This window comes from Lithobates pipiens, unplaced genomic scaffold (genome assembly GCF_037356315.1).
Source record: "Lithobates pipiens isolate NorthernLeopardFrog02 unplaced genomic scaffold, aLitPip1_a1.2 Scaffold_1, whole genome shotgun sequence".
In the NCBI taxonomy this organism is placed as follows: domain Eukaryota; kingdom Metazoa; phylum Chordata; class Amphibia; order Anura; family Ranidae; genus Lithobates; species Lithobates pipiens.
Window position 1 is genome coordinate 151,970,571 of NW_027507685.1, and position 22,373 is coordinate 151,992,943.

Here is a 22,373-nt window from a genome sequence, read left to right on the forward strand (position 1 = left end):
CTGTTGAGCTCAACTCTGCACTCTTTACCTATCAGCATGCTTCTTGCACTACAACACCAGCTCCTTGTGCTGCTTCCACCTACACGCTCAGCAGTATATGGGCTGCAAGAGGCTGATCTCAAGGTACCTTACACTGCATGCATTTAAAAAATAAATGTAATTTTGCATTTATGATAACAGGGCTACATTCATTTGTACCTTAAACATCTGCCTGGAGTTCACCTTTAAATATTGCTCTAGTCCATAAATGTCATACAGGTTACAAGCGCTAAATTAGATAAAGAGAAACGCCCCTTAACTCTTCTGCTGGCTGCTATGCAAATGCAAGACACAGCAGTGATTTACCAGCAGAAAGAACCATAGAGAGCAGCAGTGAACCAGGTATCAGATACACCTAGAAATAGCTCTCCAAAAGAGGATTTGACTTGCAGCCTGCAAGAAAGGTATGTACTAAATATGTTCTACAGGGTGCTCCTGACCCTGCAGAAGAACATATTTAGTACATTTCAACTCGAAGAGCAGGATTACTTTATTTACAACATGCAAGTCTAATGATGACAAAGTTGACAATTTCATGCATATTTGGGCCTACTGATGTTTTTATTAAAATAATGAAACACTAACCGCTATTAGAACATAATATAAACCCAAAGGGTTCAGGACAAATTTCTAATAACTTAACAAAGATTGTTTTTTTTAATTAAAATCTTTACTGATCCCAGCTGCAACTGTCCCCTGCCACCTCCAAGCAATAGCCGATGACTCTGCCCCTCGAGCACTCACTGGAGCTCCGGGCTGTGGAGGGAGCAGGAGTTGCTAGGCCAGGCTCTCAGCAGCTCACCGAGAGGCTGAGCCAGGTGTTGGTCCAGGCATCTGGGTGGATCCAGACTGTAAAGTCAGGCTCTCTCCAGAGCCTGCATCAGCTGAGTGACATCAGCCGACGGTGGACTTTAGCCTGCTGTCGGCTAAATATGGGTCACAGGATTACAGAAGGAAGTACACTTTTGTGACCCACTGAAGTAGAGCCAAAGGAGGTTTGGCCCTACTTCTCCTTTAAGGCTTTTATGCACACTGGGGCTCTTCTAAATGCTTTTCTTCTGGCAGGAGAAAAGCAGCTGCAAAAATGCACCCAAGCTGCATTTTTTCAAAACACATTTAGGCACTATATACTTGGAAAGATAGCCCAGCTGCTGCTCACCTTACCCGGCCCAAGCGGTTAGCAGGCAAAAGCAACCTCAGCTCAATTCATCCAGACCACGCCCCTAACACGTTTCACCCCCCCCCCCCAGATTAAGCCCTGTGGTGGGGCAAAACATGTTGAGGGGAGTGGCTTGGATGAATTGAGCTGAGGCTGCTCTTACCCGTTAACCACTCAGGCCCAGTTGTATGTACATTTTAAAAAATATGGAGGAAATAACAGACATGGATATTGTAGACAACGGAATACAGTATTGTCTAGACTTTGTCACATTAACCTCTTGTGAACACAAAGTATGCGCACCAACAAGAAGAATGGGTCTTATGCTAGTGCTGCACAATTAAAAAATCGTGATCTCGATTCAACCCCCCCCCCCCCTCACAATCTCTATTGCAGAGCTACCCGATTCATGTCACAAGTGTAGAGAGTTCTCTGCTCACTTAGCTGTCAAGAGAGAAAAAACAGGTAGTCCAAGTTTTTAACAACATTATCCTGCTAGTAGATACCGTATTTATCGGCGTATAACACGCACTTTTTTCCCCTTAAAATCAGGGAAAATCTTGGGTGCGTGTTATACGCCGATCCTCCGCCAATTGTGAGCTCTTCTGCCTTTTCTGCTGGTCTCGGCAGCTTTCTGCAAAGAACAGCCAAAAATAGCCGAGAACGCCCGAGAGCTAGCGAGCACTGCCGAGATACACAGGACATCCGCTCTGTATCTCGGCGGTGCCATTTTTAAATGGAAAGCCTGCAAAAGAAACAGGCAAGGCTGCAATGCAAGGCTGCAAATGACATGCAAAGCTGCAAATGACACTGACAAGGCTGCATCAATGGGCATCTAAGTGTAAGTTTTTTTCCTTCAACTTCCCTCCTAAGTTTTTTTCTTTAAAATTCCCTCCTAAACTTGGGGTGTGCGTTATACGCCAGCGCGTGTTATATGTCGATAAATACAGTAACTAGAAACATTGTAACTCTTAGATCAAAGGGATAAATTTGTGTGTAAATTAAGGAAGTTTAACCACTTAAAGTCTAAACCGTTTGACACTTGTTGACAAAGTTAAAATCCGTATTTTTTTGCTAGAAAATTACTTGGAACCCCCAAACATTATATATTTTTAGCAGAGACCCTAGGGCAGTGATGGCGAACCTCGGCACCCCAGATGTTTTGGAACTACATTTCCCATGAGGCTCATGCACTCTGCAGTGTAGTTGAGCATCATGGGAAATGAAGTTCCAAAACATCTGGGGTGCCAAGGTTCGCCATCACTGCCCTAGGGAATAAATTGGCGATTGTTGCAATATTTTATGTCACACTGTATTTGCACAGTGATCTTTCAAAAGCAAATTTTTGGGGAAAAAAAATATACTTCAATGAATTAAAAAAAAAAAAAAAAAAAAAAAAATTTAAACAGTAAAGTTATTCCAATTTTTTTGTTTAATGTGAAAGATGTTACGCTGCGAGAATCATGATTTATCTTCTAAGCAAAAAAATAGCGATTCTCATTTTAGTCATAATTGTGCAAAGCTAACATATGAACACATGGCGCCTGAGGTTTCTATACTGAGAGCATGTGCACTGCCTGCTTCCAGCACAGTGATGGAGTTCTCAGACAGCTCCCAATCATATGACCACTGTGACAGCCAATCACAGGGGTCATATGAATGGGAACTCTGTCCTGCCGCAAGACCTAGTTAAAAGGCATGCAGTGGACAGACAGGAAAGGCTTGAACTCATTTAAAAAGTATGAGAATCAAAAATAAAACACCACATATTGAAACCAATCAAAACATCTCTGAGCAGCTTACTCACAGTAGCTCCTTCCCTTCCTAACCGCACCTAAAGCCGGAAATAGGCGGTTCAAATTTCAGCTGGTTTAGCAGGAACCGCCCAAGATTCGAACCATATATGGGCAGGCTGAATGTACCCAAATTGATCAAATCGACCAACTTGGGCACAAACAGCCTGACGATTTTACATTAGATTATTGCTAGAAGCTAGCAATAATCACCCCCCCCCCCCCACAGAACACAATGGCTCCGTGGGAGGGACAGTCAGTGTTGATGGGGGAATATAGCGATTCTTTTGTGGTTGCAGGAAAGAAAAAAAATAAAAATAATCGCTCCACCTGTGGCTGGCCTTAGATATGACAGGCAACGTTGTCGCTAACGATATCAAAACCTCCTACATACAGAACTAAGAAATACTCACATTGTTGGCCGTTACAGCAAAAAACTGCAAGTTCTGGAGCTGTCCAATTTCAGCCGGGATGCTAGTTAGCATATTGTGGCTGAGATCTAGATGTCGCAGCTTTCGACAGTAGCACAGCTGTGGTGGTATTTTATCAATTTTGTTGCGGTTAAGATACAGGCGCTCAAGGCTTGCCAGATTGCCAATTTGAATGGGTATATAGGCAATATGGTTGTACCAGAGCTTCAAGCAGGTGAGTCTATGTAGGTGCTGGAAGCTAATGATTTCCTCAATAGTTTTCAAATTGTTGTCTTTCAAATCAATCTCCTGAAGGTTGTGAAGGCTGAAAATGGAGTGTGGGATCCTCTCCAAGTCACACCGCACCAGTTCCAGCTCCGTCAGGTTCACCATTTTCTTAAGACTGTTGAGAACCATCAGTTTGGTGCCTTCATTGTTTACAGAAAGCTTCTGCAGATGGACGCCTACATCAGTCACCACTTGGGGCAGTTTAGTAAGGTTGCTCTTCAGTCTCAACACTTTCAACCTCTTAAGTTCACGGAGACCATCAATGACTATATATCTATTGTTTTCCGCGCTCAGGTTCCCAGTGAGGTGCAACTCCTCAAGGTTTTTCAAACTATAGATCCATAAGGGAATCTCCTTAATATCAGTAAATTTAATGTGTAGCGATTTGAGATTCTCTCTGAGAAAAGCCAAGGCTGGAGACTCAATTTTAGCTGCTGTGTGGTATAACCAGAGTTCTTTCAAGCCTGTGAGCTGGGCAATGCTAGGCGGGATGGTCACATCAGGTATGAGTTCCAATTTGAGCACTTCCAGCTCCACAAGGTCAAACACAGTGTCCGGGATACCGCTAAGCATGAAAAGATGGAGCTCAAGTTTCTCCTGAGAATTTTTGGTGATGCGTTGGCGTAGTTTGTCCAGTGTCCACTCATGATTGAGGTTAAGTTGCCTCAATTTGTTCTCGCTGACTTCAGATAAAAAAACAGCAAAACGTTTTGAGTAAAGTGGGTCATATTGATCTATGAGGTGCAGCATGAAAGCAAAGTCGTTCTTGACATCTGGAATGTCGCTGTAGCTGCTCTCTTCACGAATAGATTCAAAGGAATACTTTTTCAAGGATCGCCTTAGCATCCACCAGAGGGTGTACACACAGACTAGACCGTAAAACCCCACCAGGCTTGATGTAGAATGAAGCTAAGATTTTAAATAAGGTGGCCAGTGGATGGGCACATCGGTACATTCGATAGCCAGTGAGGCTCTCAATGTCCACCTTACAATCCACATCGAAGGTGATGCTGCTAACATAGTACACAGTGTAGCAAAGAATCAGAATAAACTTGATAACTTTGATGATTGTCTGCCGCATATAGAGCCTGTAGACTATATCGCCTTCTTCCACATGAGTCCTAAACTTTTTCACCTTCTCAAACAAGGCTTTGGCCTGCTCACCCTCTTTCTTATCAAGCACTCCCGTCTCTGACCTATCCACAATTCCCTGTTCCACCCTGGACTTGCTCCTATGCAGCATGGGCAACGGTTGCTTCTACATCTTCACTGGCTGTAGAAGACTTTTTGTCAACCGAACCATTCATCTTTCCTCCTGAAGGTTTGGGATCACTCTCCTCCACCACAGTCTCTGACAAAGCCCGAGTAGTCCAAGGTGAGTCAAAACATTTTAGTAGGATAGAGACAAAATGTTCTAGCTTGGAGCTGGTCCGAGGAAACTTGAACCAGAAATTGCTACATGCCAGGAAGATCAAAGTATGCAACAACACTAGGTAAGGGAAATATTTTGCAAACCAATGTAGACGGTTTTCATAGCACACAGCATCCACATAGTTGTACTGATGTCTATCCAAGTCATATTTTATGCCCGTGGGGCCTAGTGTTTCTGGAGGCACCAGGCTAGAGTTTGGATATTCAGGTTCTGCAGGTGCCCAGGCCCGGTAGGAATCATTACAGCTGTCATGTGTGACCCATTTACAGGGAAGGCAAATCATCTTATCCTGGGTGACCTGTAAAGTGCCTCCAAACACTGCTATCATAAGCATGACAATGGAAATGTAGTCTGTGAACACATCCCACCATGGTTTAAGGATTCTGTAGGCTGGCTGGGTGTCTGCAAAGTACCGCAGCTCTGTCACTGGAATCATGGCTCACCTGGTAACAAGAAAATAGAACAGGTTTTACCAACAAGCAGAATTCCACAGCATAAGTCTAACATCTATTTATAATCAGCAGAGGACAGGTAAGGACATATTTCATGAATACAAGAGGACAAGATCATTTACATCTCACATGGGAAAAAAATTCTACAAAATAATTATTTCCCAAAGCAGATATGTACTTACCCCCTCAGGAAACCAAGGGACACATTGATACTTTCCCAATGATCTGGTGTGCTCCTGGGAAAAACCCAAGCCACTTCATTTTTTTTAAAGGAGAAAGGTAAAAAATAGGCAGCATTTGGTAGTCAGTCAATAATAAGAATAATACTTTTTTTACCCAGTACAATAAAGTTTGTGCTAGGGCAACAAAAAAATTAATTTGCATTTTATATTCTACCACACGCATTATTTAACCACTAAAGGACTGGGCCTATTTTTCAGACTTGGTGTTAAGTTATAATCAGTTTTATTTGATAGAAAATTACTTACCCACAAACATTATAGATACTTTTTCTAACACCATAGAGACTAAAATGGCGGTCGTTTATACTTTGTCACACCGTAATTGCTAAGCGGTCTTACAAGCACTATTTTTTGGGAAAAAATATTTTTTTAATTCAAAAAAGTGTAAGACAACATTAAAGTTAGGCCAATTTTTTTTTATATTGTGAAAGATAATGTTATGCCAAGTAAATTGATACGCACCATGTCATGCTTCAAAATTGCACCCGGTCGTGAAAAGGCGACAAACTTTTACCCATAAAAATTGATATCGGTTACCAGGTTTGAGTTAGAAAAGAGGTCTAGGGCTAGAATCATTGCTCTTGGTCCAACGATTGCGACGATACCTCACATGTGTGGTAGAGCTGCACAACTAATCGTCAAGAATCGTTATTGCGATCTTGACTAAAGTGTTTCACAATTCTTTCTATGCAAAGAATTCTCTCTCGCTCTTCTGAACTGGGCCAAGAATCAAAACATTCTTTATCATTTGAACCTAAGTATAAACATTGTAACAATTTGTCAATGGAATAGACTTTGTAAGTGAAAAAAGTTTAATCACTTAAACACTTAACCTTTTTCTGCCATTTGTTGGTTTTAAGTTAAAATCTTTTAATTTGGCTAGAAAATTACTTAGAACCCCCAAACGTTATATATTTTTCTTAGTAGACACCCTAGAGAATAAAATGGTGGTTGTTGCAATATTTTATGTCACACTGTATTTGCCCAGCAGTCTTTCAAATGCAATTTTTTTTTTAATTGCTTTAAAGAAAAACAAAACAAAAACAAAAACAAAAAATAAATAAAAAAAAAAAACAAACACACCACTAACCAGTAAAGTTAGCCCATTTTTTTTGTATAACATGAAATATTTTACGTTGCAAGAATTGTGAGAGAATCGTGATCTTTTTATTCTACGCAAAAAAAATTTTGATTCTCTTTTTGTCCAGAATCATGCAGCTCCAACGTGTGGTTTGAACACAGTTTTCATATACGGGTGCTACTCACGTATACATTTGCTTCTGTGTGCGAGCTTGACGGGATGGAGCGCTATAAAAAAAAAAATTCTTTTTTTTATACTTTTTATTTTGACCCTGTCCTAAAAAAATAAATAAATAAATAAATAAATAAAATTGGGGTCACTTTTATTCCTATTACAAGGAATGTAAACATACCTTGCAATAGAAAAAAAAAAAAAAAAAAAAAAAAAAAGCATGACAGGACCTCTTGAGATCTGGGGTCAAAAAGACCTCATCTCAAATTTACACTAAAATGCAATATAAAGAAAAATATTTTAATGTAATGTAAAATGTAATTTGAAAAACAAAAAAAATTCTCCTTTAAGAGCATTGGGCAGAAGTGACGTTTGATGTTGCTTCCACCAGTCAGTCAATGCCATGGAACCGAGTGGGGGCCATCTTTCCCTCACTCGGCAGCCAGCCAAGCAGGGAAGAGGACCTGATCATCTCCTACTGGCAGCTCTGGTAATCGGCGGAGACCACTGAAGCGTGGCGGGATGGAAGGGGTGGGCCTGCTCCCACCCCGATAAAAGTAATCTTGCGGCCAATCAGCCACAGAGACCACTATTATCTGAGAGAGGACTGCCTGCTGCAGAAGGGAATACCTGGTTTATGGCATCCATCTGCTGCCATAACTACTATATTCCACTTCAAAGTGCCAACGTATAACGACGGCGGGCAGTCCATAAGTAGTTAAAGTGTTAGCAAACCCTTCCAGTAAAGTGACTGACTTCATGTGATGGAGATTAAAACAAATCCTCATACATAAGTTGTACCAGTTTATCTGCAGTCTTCTCTACATCCCTTCAAAGTGCTGAATTTCAAAGCTTGTTTGGAGAAATAAGAAAAAAAAAGAAAAAAAAAAAAAAGAAGAAGGTGGACGTAGAGCTGAAGTTACTCTGCAGAGCTCCGTGAGGAGAGCTCTGAAAGCGGATTGCAGGGACGGGACACAAACCCCTTCACACAGCACACAGACCGAGACTGTTAAATCAGCTGGAGATCCATTGTCACCATTTTTCTCTTGGTGTCAGGAAAACTTGTCAGAAGGGATTCACGCTGATAGAGAAACAAAGCAACATACAGCAAGTGAACATGTTGTCCCTGAAGCGGATTTGTTGAAAGCAGAAAAAATGGGCATTTCAGTTTGTTGTGTATGGGGCTGCATAGCCGCAGACTGGTCAGGGTGCCCATGCTGACCCAGGCCCACAGCCAAAAGGTGACTACATTGGATACGTGAGCATCACTCCTGGACCACAGGGCAATGAAAGAAAGTAGCCTGGTCTGATGAATTACAATTTCATTTACACATTATATGGATGGCCGAGTGCATGTGCATTGTTTACCTGAGGAAGAGATGGTACCAGGATTCGGTATGGGAGGAAGGCAAGCCGGAGGAGGCAGTGTGATGTTTCGGGCAATGTTCTGCCGTGAAACCTTGGGTCTTGCCATTCATGTGGATGTTGTTGATCAAATACACCCATTCATGGAAACAGTATTTCCTGATGGCAGCAGCCTTTTTCAGCAGGATAGTGATGCCTGACACACTGAAAAAATGGTTCAAGAACGGTTTGAGGAACACACCAACGAGTTTGAGTAATTGGCTTGGCCTCCAAATTCTCCAGATCTCAATCCATCGAGCATCTGTGGGATGTGCTGGAGAAACAAGTCGGAGCCATGCAGGCCCCACGTTGCAACTTACAGGACTTGGGCTCGGTTCACACAGGGGCGACTTGTCCAGGCGACTTAGCCGCCTGACAAGTCGCGCTCCGTTCTGTACTATGGAACCGTTCTAATAGGAGCGACTCAAGTCGCTCCGACTTAGAAAAAAGGTTCCTGTACTACTTTTGGGGCGACTTCAGGCGATTGCATTGACTTCTATACAGAAGTCGTTTTGCAAGTCGCCGCTGAAGTCGTTTGCAGGTCACGTCTGTGAGTCGCGCTGCAAGTCGTGCCGCCCCTGTGTGAACCGAGCCTTAAAGTGCTTGTGAACCCATATAAGTTAGTCTATGCCAGCCCCTCTATTAGAGCTAGGCATAGCACACTGTACATCTTTTTAAAATTTTATGGTGGTCTTCAGGCTGGTTGCGTGACTTGTGGCCGCTTTACATTTCCGATACATGGATAATGCAGGAGGGGCAGAGACAGACACAGGCAAGGCACTGACAGGGAGGGAGGGAGGAGGGGGCGAGGGGGAGAGAGAGGAGAGCAGGGTTGCAGATGACGGAGAGATGTACGCTAACCCCCATGGTCAGGGCTCAGCAGCCCCGATTTTCATTGTCAGAGGGGGGGGGGGGGGATACAGGAAGTGCCAGGTTCTGGTGTGTTTTCTACAGTTTGGGGGGGGGGGGCAGATTACACAGCACAAGCACTGTGCTGTTTAATCTGCTTTAAAGGACCAGGATCTTTATTTGGGGGGGGGGGGGGGGGGTTAAACACTTTACAGCGGAGTTCCACCCAAAAGTGGAACTTACGCTTTAAGGCAGCCTGACCCCCTGACATGCCACTTTTTTTGGAGGGGGGGAGCAGGTACCTAGTTCTCACAGGTACCTGCTCCCACTTCCGCTCCGGGCCACCTAGGTGACTCCTCCTCTCCCCCTTGGTGGCCCCTCCCATGTCACAGGGACCAGAAGATTGCCTGACCACTGAGGATGCACCATGTGACTTGCACATGTGCAGTGCACACCCTTCTGCAAAGCCGCAAACTGTTACAGTGCCCACAGTAGTGATGCCGGCGCAAAGGAGGGGGAGAATCAAGGGTTTGGGTGGCCGCATCGCTGGATTGTGGGACAGGTGAGTGTGTGTTAATTAAGAGTCAGCAGCTACACTTTTTGTAGCTGCTGACTTTTAATAAATATAAAAACGGATGCAACTCCGATTGAAAGTGATTGTAAAGGCTGTATTTTTTTTAAAAAATTCAAATAACAAACAGGTCATACTTACCTGCTCTGTGTTATGTCTGAATTAAATTATGTCTGAAAAAATTTTACAAATATTCATTTGCATGTTAGATTTCAAACATTTGTAGCCCACTCAACTGAACAATTATGAAGTTTTTAAACTTTTCACATACTGCAGGTTTACCTTTTTTTCATTCAACTTGCTGGTTGAACAAAAAAATAAAAAAAGGAATCATCTATGGCCCACTTAATGTGCACCTTCCAATATAGTGGATATTCCTTCTCTCCTTCCACTTTTTCTAGGTTCCTTTTAACATATAATCCTTATAATGGGAATTTTAAGCACTTTTTTCCCTATTGAAATTGGATATCACATTTACTACTAAAGCAATATCCCCTATAGAACCATTTTGGACATGGTCAAAATAATCCTCTGAGAAAAATATATGGGAAAATGTCTATTAGCAGTCGAAGCTCTAAAATGAACGTGTTCTAAACATCAGCTTAGAAGATCGCATTGACAGGAAGTCGCACGCTGATGCTGGGAATTAGAGGCCTATTGTCAAGGGACTTTGTTTTACGGTTAACCACCGCGTTGCTGAAAGATTAATATGACAATACAACAGTAAATGCCTGGGGTTCAACATCCAGCAACCCTCCAGAAGGACAAAAAAGGACAGACACTAATTCCAGGAAGCCGCAGTTCCCAAAACAAAATTAAGTGAAGCTTCAGTCAAAACTTTTTTCAATTTTAAAATATAGTGTGGAAGAGTTAGAACTTCTGTTAGCAACTGTGGAGTAATCTCTCCGCAGTCAGCAATCTAAATCCGACAGCGAGTCTTTAAGATTTTCAGTTTAAAGTGGGGTACACATAAGAAAATCGGGCGAAAGTTCATCTGATTTTTCCTCATTGTTTCACAGCAAATCGGAACCAACTAATGAAAATTCGTACGAAAAGGTCTTTTGTTGTTTATCGTTTCTGATTATGTGTAGGCTTTCTTTTCTGATTTTTCTTATACAAAAATAGTACTCATTAAAAACGAAAACTGTTCGCTCTGTTTCAGGTTGAACTTGATGGAATGGTGTCTTTATTCAACCTAACTATGTTGCCGTACGGCAAAAAAATTCCATGTTTATCCCTTCCAGAATTTACATATGAACATTCGTAATCGGCTGTCGAAGGTTGTAGATTTTTTTTTTTTTTCACCTTAATGCATTCTCTGCATTAAAGGTAAAAAACCTCCACCATCTGTGCCTGCCCCCCAAAAGACTAAAGCCCCGTACAGACCATCAGATTTTGGGATGACCGAACATCTGTTTTTTGTGGCATGCTAGTCTCATGTCCAAAGTGAAGCAGTTAAATCACAATAAAAACATTTTCGTACAACAAAATACAACGTCAGAAGTGATGCAATGCGTTGAATAGTTTTGCATGTATTCTTTCATTTCTGAGCATGCGTAGTCTTGCTCTTACAATTTTTTTTTTCAGACGAAAACCGCACTAATGAAACGAAAATTGGATGTTGTGTTCACATTGGAGCTGCACGATTCTGGCTAAAATAAGAATCACAATTTTTTTGCTTAGACTATATATCATGATTCTCACAGCGTAACATCTTTCACATTAAAACAAAAAAAATTGGGCCAACTTTACTGGGTTTTTTTTTCTTTATTCATGGAAGTGTATTTTTTCCAAAAAAATTGCATTTGGAAGACCGCTGGGCTAATACAATGTGACAAAATATTGCAGCAATTTACATTTTATTCCCTAGGGCATTGATGGCAAACCTTGGCACCCCAGATGTTTTGGAACTACATTTCCCATAATGCTGAACTACAACGCAGAGTGCATAAGCATCATGGGAAATGTAGTTCCAAAACATCTGGGGTGCCAAGGTTCATCATCACTGGCCTAGGGTCTCTGCTAAAATATATATAATGTTTGGGGGTTCCAAGTAATTTTCTAGCAAAAAAATACTAATTTTAACTTAACTGTCAAAAAAAGATTTAGACTTTAAAGCGGGAGTCCGCCGGGAGCTGCTGACTTTTAAAATAAGGACACTTACCCGCCCAGCGCGCCCGCGATGTCGGCACCCGAAGCCGATCTCTCTATCATCTCTCGGGTGCTGCCGCCGCCATCTTGGGTATGGGAATCAGGAAGTGGAGCCTTTCGGCTTCATTTCCCGGTTCCCTACTGCGCATGCGCGAGTCGCGCTGTGCAATAAGGATGGTCCCGCTGCCTCTGGGTTCCGTGTGTTTCCCAGCAGGCAGCGGGGGGACTTTCGGAAAGGGGCGTAGATCTACGAAAAAACCCTGAAAGGTGCCAATTGTGGCGCCGGAGGGGGGGGGAAGATTCCAATGAGCGGAAGGTCCACTTTAGGGTGGACCTCCGCTTTAAGTGGTTAAACTTCCTGCATTTACATGTTAACTTGGCACACTGCCAGGATTTTTTCTTAACACACAGAAGATTACCCCTTCATCTAAGGAGGAAGAGTTAGTTACAATGTATCATGTTAAAAACTTGGCAGACTGACTGTATGTTTTCTTTCAACAGCTGAGTGAGCAGATAAGTCTCTCCGCTTGTTATATGAAAGAATCGGCAAACTCTGCAATAGAGATCCTCAGGGGGTTGAATCGAGATCACAATTTTTTTTAACAATTAATTGTGCAGCTCTAGTTCACATGTGACAACAATTTTATTTGAAGAAAAGGAGAAAAAATAAAAAAATAAAAAATAATAAATAAAAATAAATCAGGCATCAAAAGCACCATACTAAAGATCTGAAAATCGGGCAGACAGCTTGTCCTACGAATTTTTCCGTCTGACTTTCGTATCATGTGTACGGGCCCTTACCCATCACCACCCTCGATGTAGTGCTGTGGGGACAGTGTTTGGCAGCAGGACCGCTGACATAAATCATGGGGCCCCTCTTCAGCCCCACCCCTGGTCCCTCCTTTAGCCCCAACAGCACATAACAGCATTGGCAGCATGGGTGTCACTGTCTCTGCAGGCAGCACATGCATTATGGGCCATAAAGCTACCTGCAGACAGCGGCACCCATGCCACCAATGCCATATTGTGCTGAAGACAGTGCCACCCATGACACCTATGCCATAAACGCATGTGATGCTTGCCGACAGTGCCACCCATGCCATATTGTGCTGCAGACAGTGCCACCCATGCCGCCAATGGCATACCGATAGGTGGCTGGGGGGAGGGAGGGGGTGCAATGTTCGGTCATGGTGGCTGGAAGAATGGTTTTATTTTTTACCTCAATTAGTTATCCGTTATGGTTTCCCGGGACCCCCTGCTGGTCAGGCCTGGTACAACAGGGCCAGTTGTACTTGCCTATCAGCAGCCCTGTTTCGCAGCCCCGCTCTGATCTTTACCTGCATTCACAAGCTTTACCGAGTGTAGCAAGAGCCATTGGCTTCTGCTGCTGTCAGTCACATCCTGTGAGTAGGGCCAAGCTGCAGTCTGTGTCTGTGTCTGTGGACGCACATAGCCCGGCTCGGGAGCACGCCCGCATGAGTGCCCCCATAGATTTACAATCACTTTAACCACAGCAGAGAATTCAGGTTTCCAGCCATGCTAGAGACTAGGGCTATGCTGTACGGCAGAGCTGTGTTAATCTGGCAAGTACTGGTAAACAGAAACTAAAATACTTTGACAAAAAAAAAAGAAATCCATTATATGCATATTGTTTTGTGTTTAATCACTTGCCTGGAGTTCGGCTTTAGTCACCATAACAGCCAGGTAACCACTAATTTTAAAAGGTCCAAAAATGTAACCAACATGTCTCTCCATACATGCTTCCTCTAAGTTGCTTCTGACATAAAACAAGCTCAGTAAATAAGGGCTGTGTGCAGAAACCATCTTCCCACACAGCACAGATAAGCATGCTGAATCATTCCATTAGGCCACACACAGAAGGTCACCTTTCCCCAGGGCTAAGCCATCAAATGCAAAGAATAGAGCAAGTTTCCTTAAGAAATTTACAAGCATCCCCCTCTCAGTATATTTTACCAACAAGGGTGCAGAGACGCAATTGATGCACGCTGCACTGCTACGGAGAAGAATTCGCCTTTAAAATGATACTAAACACACACTTCAATTTCCTCTTCTATTTCTGTACACAGAGCAGCCATAATAATGACTATATGGGATGTTCTAAAGCAATGCACTTGTGGGGAGGGAGACACAATCACAGAAACTGCCATCTAAAAAGAACGACTTCTGCCACCCAAAACAGTAACCTCCGGGCCTCCGATATTTATCTGGTAAAATTCTGTGAATGTATGAACAAGAGACCAAAACGTTATACTTTCTCCCCCCCCCCCCCCCCCCAACACCCTAGAGAATAAAATGGCGGTCGTTGCAATACATATGCGTTTGCTTCTGCACGACGGGACACGTTTAAAATGATTTTTTACACAGTTTTTTTAAGAAAAGTGTCACGTTTATTCCTATAATGTAAAGGAATGTAAAGATCCCTTGTAGGAAAAAAAAATAAAAATCATCATGACAGGACCTCTGGAGACGGGTGGGGGCCATCTTTCCCTCACTCGTCTCCATGTCACACAAGAGACAACATCCGATCTCCTCCGTCGCTGCCGAAGGCTCTGGTAAGATGCGGAGGGCACCGGAGCCCCTCCCGCCGCCGATAAAAGTGAGCTTGCAGCGAACGTGCAACAGAGACCACTTTTATCTTGAAGCAGACCGCCCACTGAAGAAGAGGACACCAGGGTGCACTAGCTGCTGCCATAACAATATTCCTCTTCAAATTAATGACGGATAACGACCATGAGCGGCCTGGAAGTGGTTAAATCCTGAGCCACCAGTACCTGATGGTAGATGGCCCAAGAAGCCCCCACACACACCTGGTAGCGAGTGCTTTTACCAAAAAAGGGTTGGGGGACCTTGCCCTTTCAAGCCATAGGCTCGAATAATTAACTGGCAAATCCAAATGAATAGTTAACTTGGATGCCTCCTGCCCATCCTGGGATCTACTGGCAGCACAAACTAGGATTCCAGACCTGTACCCACAAATTAAGTAATTCTGACCGCCAGAACTACCAGCAGAGTATGCAGTGATCTAATTCCTGCCAACCGAGGATTAGAAAAGATGGCAAGACATTGTCTTGATTCAAATGAAAACTAGACACCATACTAGGCAAAAAAAGGATGAGGACGCATCATCACCTTAAAAATTATGCAAGACCAAAAACGGCTCCTTGCATGAAAGAGCCGCCAACTCGGACACACCACATAGTGAAGTGATAGCAACCAAAGCTGGCACCTTCCGAGATGAGAGACTAACCTAATTTTCCCGATTGGTTCAAAAAGTGGCCTCTGCAAAGACATTCAAGATTATATTCAAGTCCCAAAGACACAAGAATGTCCTGACAGGCGAGATTGTCTACATTACACGCTGTATGAAGTATGAATCAAGGAGTTAGAAACAGCCCTGGTAAAAAAAAAAAAAAAATGTACAAGTACGAACCCTGACGCTTAATGGTACTTAAGGCCAATCTCCTTTCCCCTACCAATTGGAGAAAGAAAAATAAAATCTCCCACTAGCATATTTCTGTGGGTGCCACTTCCTGGCTTCACCCAAGGCAAAAAAATATTTCCAAGTCCTGTAATTGAAGTTCCCCGAAGCTGGCTTCCAGGGCCTCAATAGTGCCGAGATACAGGACTCAAGACCATTAGGTCCCGCTGGACTGGGAGTGTACACTGGAGAACAAACAGCAGCCCACACGATTAAGTACACAGCATGATTAAACAGCACACTGCCCCCACACTGAGGACAGACAGTCCGATCTCTTTTTTTTTTTTAAGAGAAACTGCAAAAATGCAGACTTACCATTCCTTTTGCAGGACTCTGAACATAACATGAGTCCAATCTTCACCCATCACTGGATCCCCCTTAATGTGGGGTCCACTCCCCTGGACCTGTATAGCACGCTGCAGGAAAGCACCTTGGTCAGAACAAACACTGCACAGGGCTCCATTACGCAGGGTCCAGCGTTATAAGGCTGCATTACAGGCAAAACCTCAATGAATCTTCTCTCCTTCCAATGAGGCTCGGGTACCATCCATTTTGACTGATAGCTTTTTCAAATGGATCCAAATGAAGTCCATGATTTTAAATACAACCGTGCAGACCTCCAAGTATGCTCCAAGGGCTCATGCATCACATCAGTGACCATTCCACCTTACAGACATTGGTGAAAACTTAGGTCCTTCCTGCGTAGGAGGGGTTATATAGGGTGGACTTCCTGTTTGACTATCTGCCAGTGTCCATGCATCAGTAGGTGGCGTATAACCCATATAGTCATTATTATGGTTGCTCTGTGTCCCATGATGTACGAGAAAAGAAAATAAAGACTCGTGTATTATTGGCGGTATCAAAATATATTTCTTAACCCAATAACTAAAATGTCATAAAAGCATTTATAAGTTCATGCAATTGCAGTACAAAGTGCTAACAGAATGACAGCAGCTGTCACTGTGTGTATGCAGCCGCACACCAACTGGTTTCCTGTGGTTAGCGTTAGCCTGAACGCAGTCAGATCTGCATGAATCTGTAAATTCTTGCCGCTGGAATCCAGTGTATGCAGCTAAACACCCGTGTGAATAATGCATTAAAAGTGTTTAAAAAATAAAAAAAAATTCCCCTCTAGATGACCCATGTACATTGCTGGGGTTTTTACAACCTTGCTGCAGATTCTTACCTTTGTTATTCTGAAGAAATAGTTGTTTGTTGGCCTGTATGCTTGCTCAAAGTGAATGTGAGTGATTTTATAATTATCAATCAGCTGCTGCATTGCAGGGATCCAATGTGGCAAGTTGCAGAGTGTGCATCCCGTTAGACATGATTTCCCTTTGGGAGTATCTCACCAAAAATTTGATTTTTTTTGCTGCAGAGGAATGCCCAAAATCTGACTTGTATCTTAGTACAGACTTCTGGGAAAATCAGTAAGCCAAACAGGAAATTACATTTCTGGGGGGCGTTTTGTATATCATCTGTGTACAGAACACCTCCAGGTTGCCATAATGTATTGCATTTTACAGAAAATGACAGAGCTGAAGATCAAAAAAACTAAAATTTTTAAACAACATTCAATTACAAGATGACTTGTGGCACAATTTATGCTAATTTTTTTTTGCCACCCCCCCCCCCCATGAAAGTGAAGTACGTCGGCAGAATGGCACGGGCAGGCATATTGGTGTACAGGTACGTCCATTTCTATATGCCGCCTTGGCCGCGTTCACGTGCCGGTGGGGACCCCCCGCGAGTTCGGTTGCGGGTCCCGCGGACTCGATCGCCGCGGGGATACCCGCGATCGTCTCACGGGGAGGCTGAACTGGGAGATGCCATTGTGAACAGCATCTCCCCGTTCTGCCTAGCAACAAGTGATGCTGATCTCTGCTCCATGTGATTGGAGCAGAGATCAGTGTTCACCAACACAAAGCCCAGCCCCCCACAGTTAGTAACATGCCCCTAGGAACACTTAACCCCTACACTGCCACCCCCTGGTTAACCCCTTCACTGCCAGTGTCATTTACACAGGAATCAGTGCATTTGTATAGCACTGATTGCTGTATAAATGGCAATGGTCCCAAAAATGTGTAAAAAAAATGTCCGATGTGTCCACTATAATGTTGCAGTCATAAAAAATAAAATAAAAATACGCTGATCGCCGACATTACTAGTAAAAAAAAAAAAATAATAAAAATGCCATAAAAGTATCCCCTATTTTGTAAACACTAACTTTTGCGCGAACCAATCGCTTATTGCGATTTTTTTTACCAAAACTATGTAGAAGAATACGCATCGGCCTAAACTGAGGGAAAAAATGTGTTTTTTTGTTTTTTTTATAGATATTTTTGGGGTATATTTATTATAACAAAAAGTTAATAATGCGTTTTTTTCAAAATTGTTGCTCTATTTTTGTTTATAGAGCAAAAAATAAAAACTGCAGGGGTGATCAAATACCGCCAAAAGAAAGCGCCATTTGTGAAAAAAAAAAAAAAAAAAAAAAAAAAAAGGGACGTCAATTTTGTTTGGGAGCCACGTCGCACGACCGCACAAATGTCAGTTAAAGCGACGCAGTGCCGAAACGCAAAAAGTGGCCGGGTCTTAAGCCAGCAAAATGGTCCGGTCTGAAAATGGTTAACCTGCAGGTTAACTGAAAGGACACCTGATGAACCGGCCAGTTTATTTTGGATACAGGGCAAAGTGTTCCAGATGGTGGTCATCAAAAGAGGTGGATCTTTCTAACAGGGACACAAATGGCAACAAACTTTTTTTTTTTCTCTGAACAATAAAAGTTAAAATCAATGTTGGCTTTTACTGCTCTGTGGTTTCACTGGAAAACACACCCTTCAATTCCCATTCCAGTAAACAAGGTCACTGGGACAGGATATGTGGGAAATATTCCTAATGGAGATCTTGGCTGTGTGACATGCCTGACCGAAAGCTGGCCTTACTCGTAAAGATCTCTCTTGTTTGGCCACAGGTGCTGAATGAAAGAAAATCGCTTAATTCTCCCATTCATGCTAAACGTGTTGACTAATGTGCTCCGATAGCTGGCACTTGCAGCTTCCAGAATACCCAAACTAATCCTGCATCCAATGCTGTTCAAACAAAAATTTTCTGCCTGGCTCCTTTGACAAGAGGCGATGGAGGTGGTGCCAACAGGATGACACACAGATTCAATTTCAGCAGACTCAGCCAGAAATCAACCAAAACTTGATCAGCGTATGGCCAGTTTAAGAAAACAGTGTGCAGAATGTCTAAACAATGTCCTATACTGCCGAGTTCATATAGAAGGTGACACATTGCTGATGAAGTAAACATAGTAAACTCCAATCCCTGTGACAGTAAAGTAGGGAGAGGGCCCAGGGCCAACTATTTCCCACAACAGACTATTTTGACAAGGGAGAAGAAAGGATCCTTATAGATAAGTCTAGGGCTGAAACAACTAACCGATTGTGAAATTAATCGATACTATTAATACTATTTTAATAGTCGATTAATCGGCCAGTAACATAATGGGGTTAAAAAAAAAAAGCTCTTTAACCACCTAAGCCCTGGACCAATTGTCAGCCTAAGGACCAGAGGTCTTTTTACAATTTGGCACTGCACTGCTTTAACTGGTAATTGCGCGGTCATGCAATGTTGTACCCAAACAAAATTTGCGTCCATTTCTTCCCACAAATAGAGCTCTCTTTTGATGGTAATTGATTGCCTCTGCGATTTTTATTTTTTACAATATAAAAGGAAAAAGACTGAAAATTATGAAAAAAAAAAAAAAAGATATTTTCTACTTTTTGTTATAAGAAAAATCGAATAAACTAAATTTTAGTCATACATTTAGGCCAAAATGTATTCAGCCACATGTCTTTAGTAAAAAAAAAAGTCAATAAGCGTATATTTATTGGTTTGCGCAAAAAAGTTATAGCGTCTACAAACTAGAGTACATTTTCTGGAATTTACACAGCTTTTAATTTATGACTGCCTATCTCATTTCTTGAGGTGCTAAAATGGCAGGGCAGTACAACCCCCCCCCCCCCCCCACAAATGACCCCATTTTGGAAAGTAGACACCCCAAGGAAATTGCTGAGTGGCATGCTGAATATTTTTTTTTTTTTTTTTTTGTCCCAAGTGATTGAATAATGACACAAAAAAAAAAAGTTTACAAAACGTTGTCACTAAATGATATATTGCTCACACATGCCATATATTCTGCTGCTTCTCCTGAGTACGGGGATACCACACTGTTTTTAAGCACAGAAGCAAATCTAAAGCGCAATGCATCGCTGTTATTTAGCTGCTCTTCAGAGGACACCATTCTGTACCTTTCAGTCCGACAGCTTAAAAAGCAAGGAAGTCCTGACTGCTGGGTAAGCAAGGTGATATAGACAAAATGCGAACCCATATATTACATTTCCATGTTGAATGTCAATTATTTCTAGCCTACGATTATTATTCGGAATTATCTTGAAGTTAGTAAACCTACTTTGTGAAGATCCCCACACATTGACTTGTCTGAATTCCGTCTAACATATTCACATTGCCCTATGAGTAGTCTCTGCTGTGTCACGCATTTCACAGAGCCTGCCTTCTGAATGGCTTGGCGCTGAGAGAAGGAATTTCAAGAGGCGGAGTTGGCACAGGAATCACTGCTTGCAGGCAGCAAGGTACCATAGGAAATGTAGTCAAACAGTTGGGTCATACACATTTTTCTTCATTTGGCCAGCAGACTGAACTGAAAAAACAAACAAGATGAATGAAAGTATAAAAAAAAATAAAAACACCCCACCCAGCTGGCAGAAACTGGCAATGTCAGAATACATTGCTCAGTGGCCGCAGGCGCTAATCAAGAAAACAGAAAAATTCCAAAATGTACCTTCTAACAGAAGACAACTGAACTATTGTTTTCTGTTAGGCGGGGGATGGCCACACTCCAACTGAAATCTGGCTGGTCCCTGCTGAACTGGCATGTACATGAATCTGTTGCACAGACAGGCGGAGGACAGACTTCTAATGAGTGTCTAGTCACACTTTATGAATTCCCTGGATGTCTCTGGAGTGTTTACAACAGCATAACACATTACATCCCTCTTGGTTACAGGGTTTTGTTAACTACAGGGCACAGTGTTTGGTATGGTTATTGTTACTAAAGCAAGCCACAGATGATACAGTTTTCTGGGTGGAAGGAAAGAGAATTGTTCGATTTAATAAGGGGGCCCCCGGATACCGGCCCCCCACCCTATGTGAATGAGTATGGGGTACAATGTACCCCTACCCATTCACCTGTAAAAAAAAAAAAAAAGTAAAAAAGAAAAAAAAAAAAAAAAAAAAAAAAAAAAACAACACACAAGGGTTAAAATAGTTTATTGCACAGCTCCGGGGGTCTTCCGTCTTCGGGGGTCTTCTCGCCGGACTCCGCTATCTTCTGCTAGCTCTTTTACTAGCGGAGGAGCCCGGCTTTCTTCTTCACCGCCCTCTTCTTCCGACTTCGGGGGTCTTGTCCCCCTCTTCAGTTCTTCTTGCCGGGCCACCGCGCCTTCTTCTAGCTCTTTTACAGGCGGTGGCCCGGTCTTTTGTCGCCGCCGTCGCCTGTTCTTCTCTTCAGATGTTGCCTCGTCGCGCTCTCTGCTCACAATGACGGGGGCGCGGCGACTTATATAGGGACATCACCGGATCATGTCCCTGCCCAGTATGATGTCACAGTCCCAGAGGATGCTGGGACTGTGACATTATACTGGGCGGGGACATCATCCGGTGATGTCCCTATACAAGTCGCCGCGTGCCGTGTCCCCGTCATTGTGAGCAGAGAACGCGACGAGGCAACATCTGAAGAGAAGAACAGGCGACGGCGACAGAAGACCGCCTGTAAAAGAACTAGAAGGCGGCGCGGTGGCCCGGCAAGAAGAACCGAAGAGGGGAACAAGACCCCCGAAGTCGGAAGAAGAGGGTGGCGGCGAAGAAGAAAGCCGGGCTCCTCCGCTAGTAAAAGAGCTAGCAGAAGATAGCGGAGGAGTCCGGCGAGAAGACCCCCGAAGATGGAAGAAGACCCTCAGAGCTGTGCAATAAACTATTTTAACCCTTGTGTGTTGTGTTTTTATTCATTCTTATTTACAGGTGAATGGGTAGGGGTACATTGTACCCCATACTCATTCACATAGGGTGGAGGGCTGGTATCCGGGGGCCCCCTTATTAAAGGGGGCTCCTGGATTCCGATAATCCCCCCGCCCGCAGACCCCGACAACCAACGGCCAGGGTTGTCGGGAAGAGGCCCTTGTCCTCATCAACATGGGGACATGGTGCTTTGGGGTGGGGGGGGCCACGATTTTTTTGGGCGTTGGGTTTCCCCTTTAAGTCCATACCAAGTGACGGGGCCAGCGACGCCTCCTTCGCTGGCCCCGGCTACCTGGAGACGCGCTCAAAATGAGCGGACTTTCCTCCGCGTGTGTGGGCGAGTCCGTTCATTTCAAAGGTACGGCGGATAGTCCGGCGTACTTAGTACGCCGTATTAGTCCACTGAAAATGGCAAGTAGCCCGTTCGGAAAGTCCAGCGGAAAGCTCGGCAGACTAAGTCCGCCGGATAGTTGGCTACGTGTGTACGCGGCATTACTGACACTTCGCTCCAACGTTTGTCTATCCTAAAGTCCGGTCAGCCGGGTTCAGCAGTTATTGGCTGAATTTCAGTAGCTTCTATTGAATGGTCTTGCTGGAGACCCAGCACTCAAACAATACTTGTAGCCAGTTGGGGGGGGGGGGGGTGGAATCACTACTGTTAGAATACAACAGAGCAGTTGGGGAGACCCATGCAGACTATTTAACACAGAGTGGATGCTACTATCTGCTG

At 43.4% G+C, this 22,373-nt stretch overlaps 1 protein-coding gene across 1 annotated transcript in view; it reads right to left on the reverse strand.

The window, feature by feature from the left end:
- Nucleotides 1-22,373, reverse strand: part of LRRC8A (leucine rich repeat containing 8 VRAC subunit A) — a 56,081-nt gene that overhangs the window by 14,251 nt on the left and 19,457 nt on the right. Inside the window, 3 exon segments of the mRNA XM_077478626.1 lie at nucleotides 3,405-4,583; nucleotides 4,585-4,935; nucleotides 4,937-5,564. Coding sequence (XP_077334752.1) covers nucleotides 3,405-4,583; nucleotides 4,585-4,935; nucleotides 4,937-5,557 — 2,151 coding nt within the window. The 5' untranslated portion in view covers nucleotides 5,558-5,564.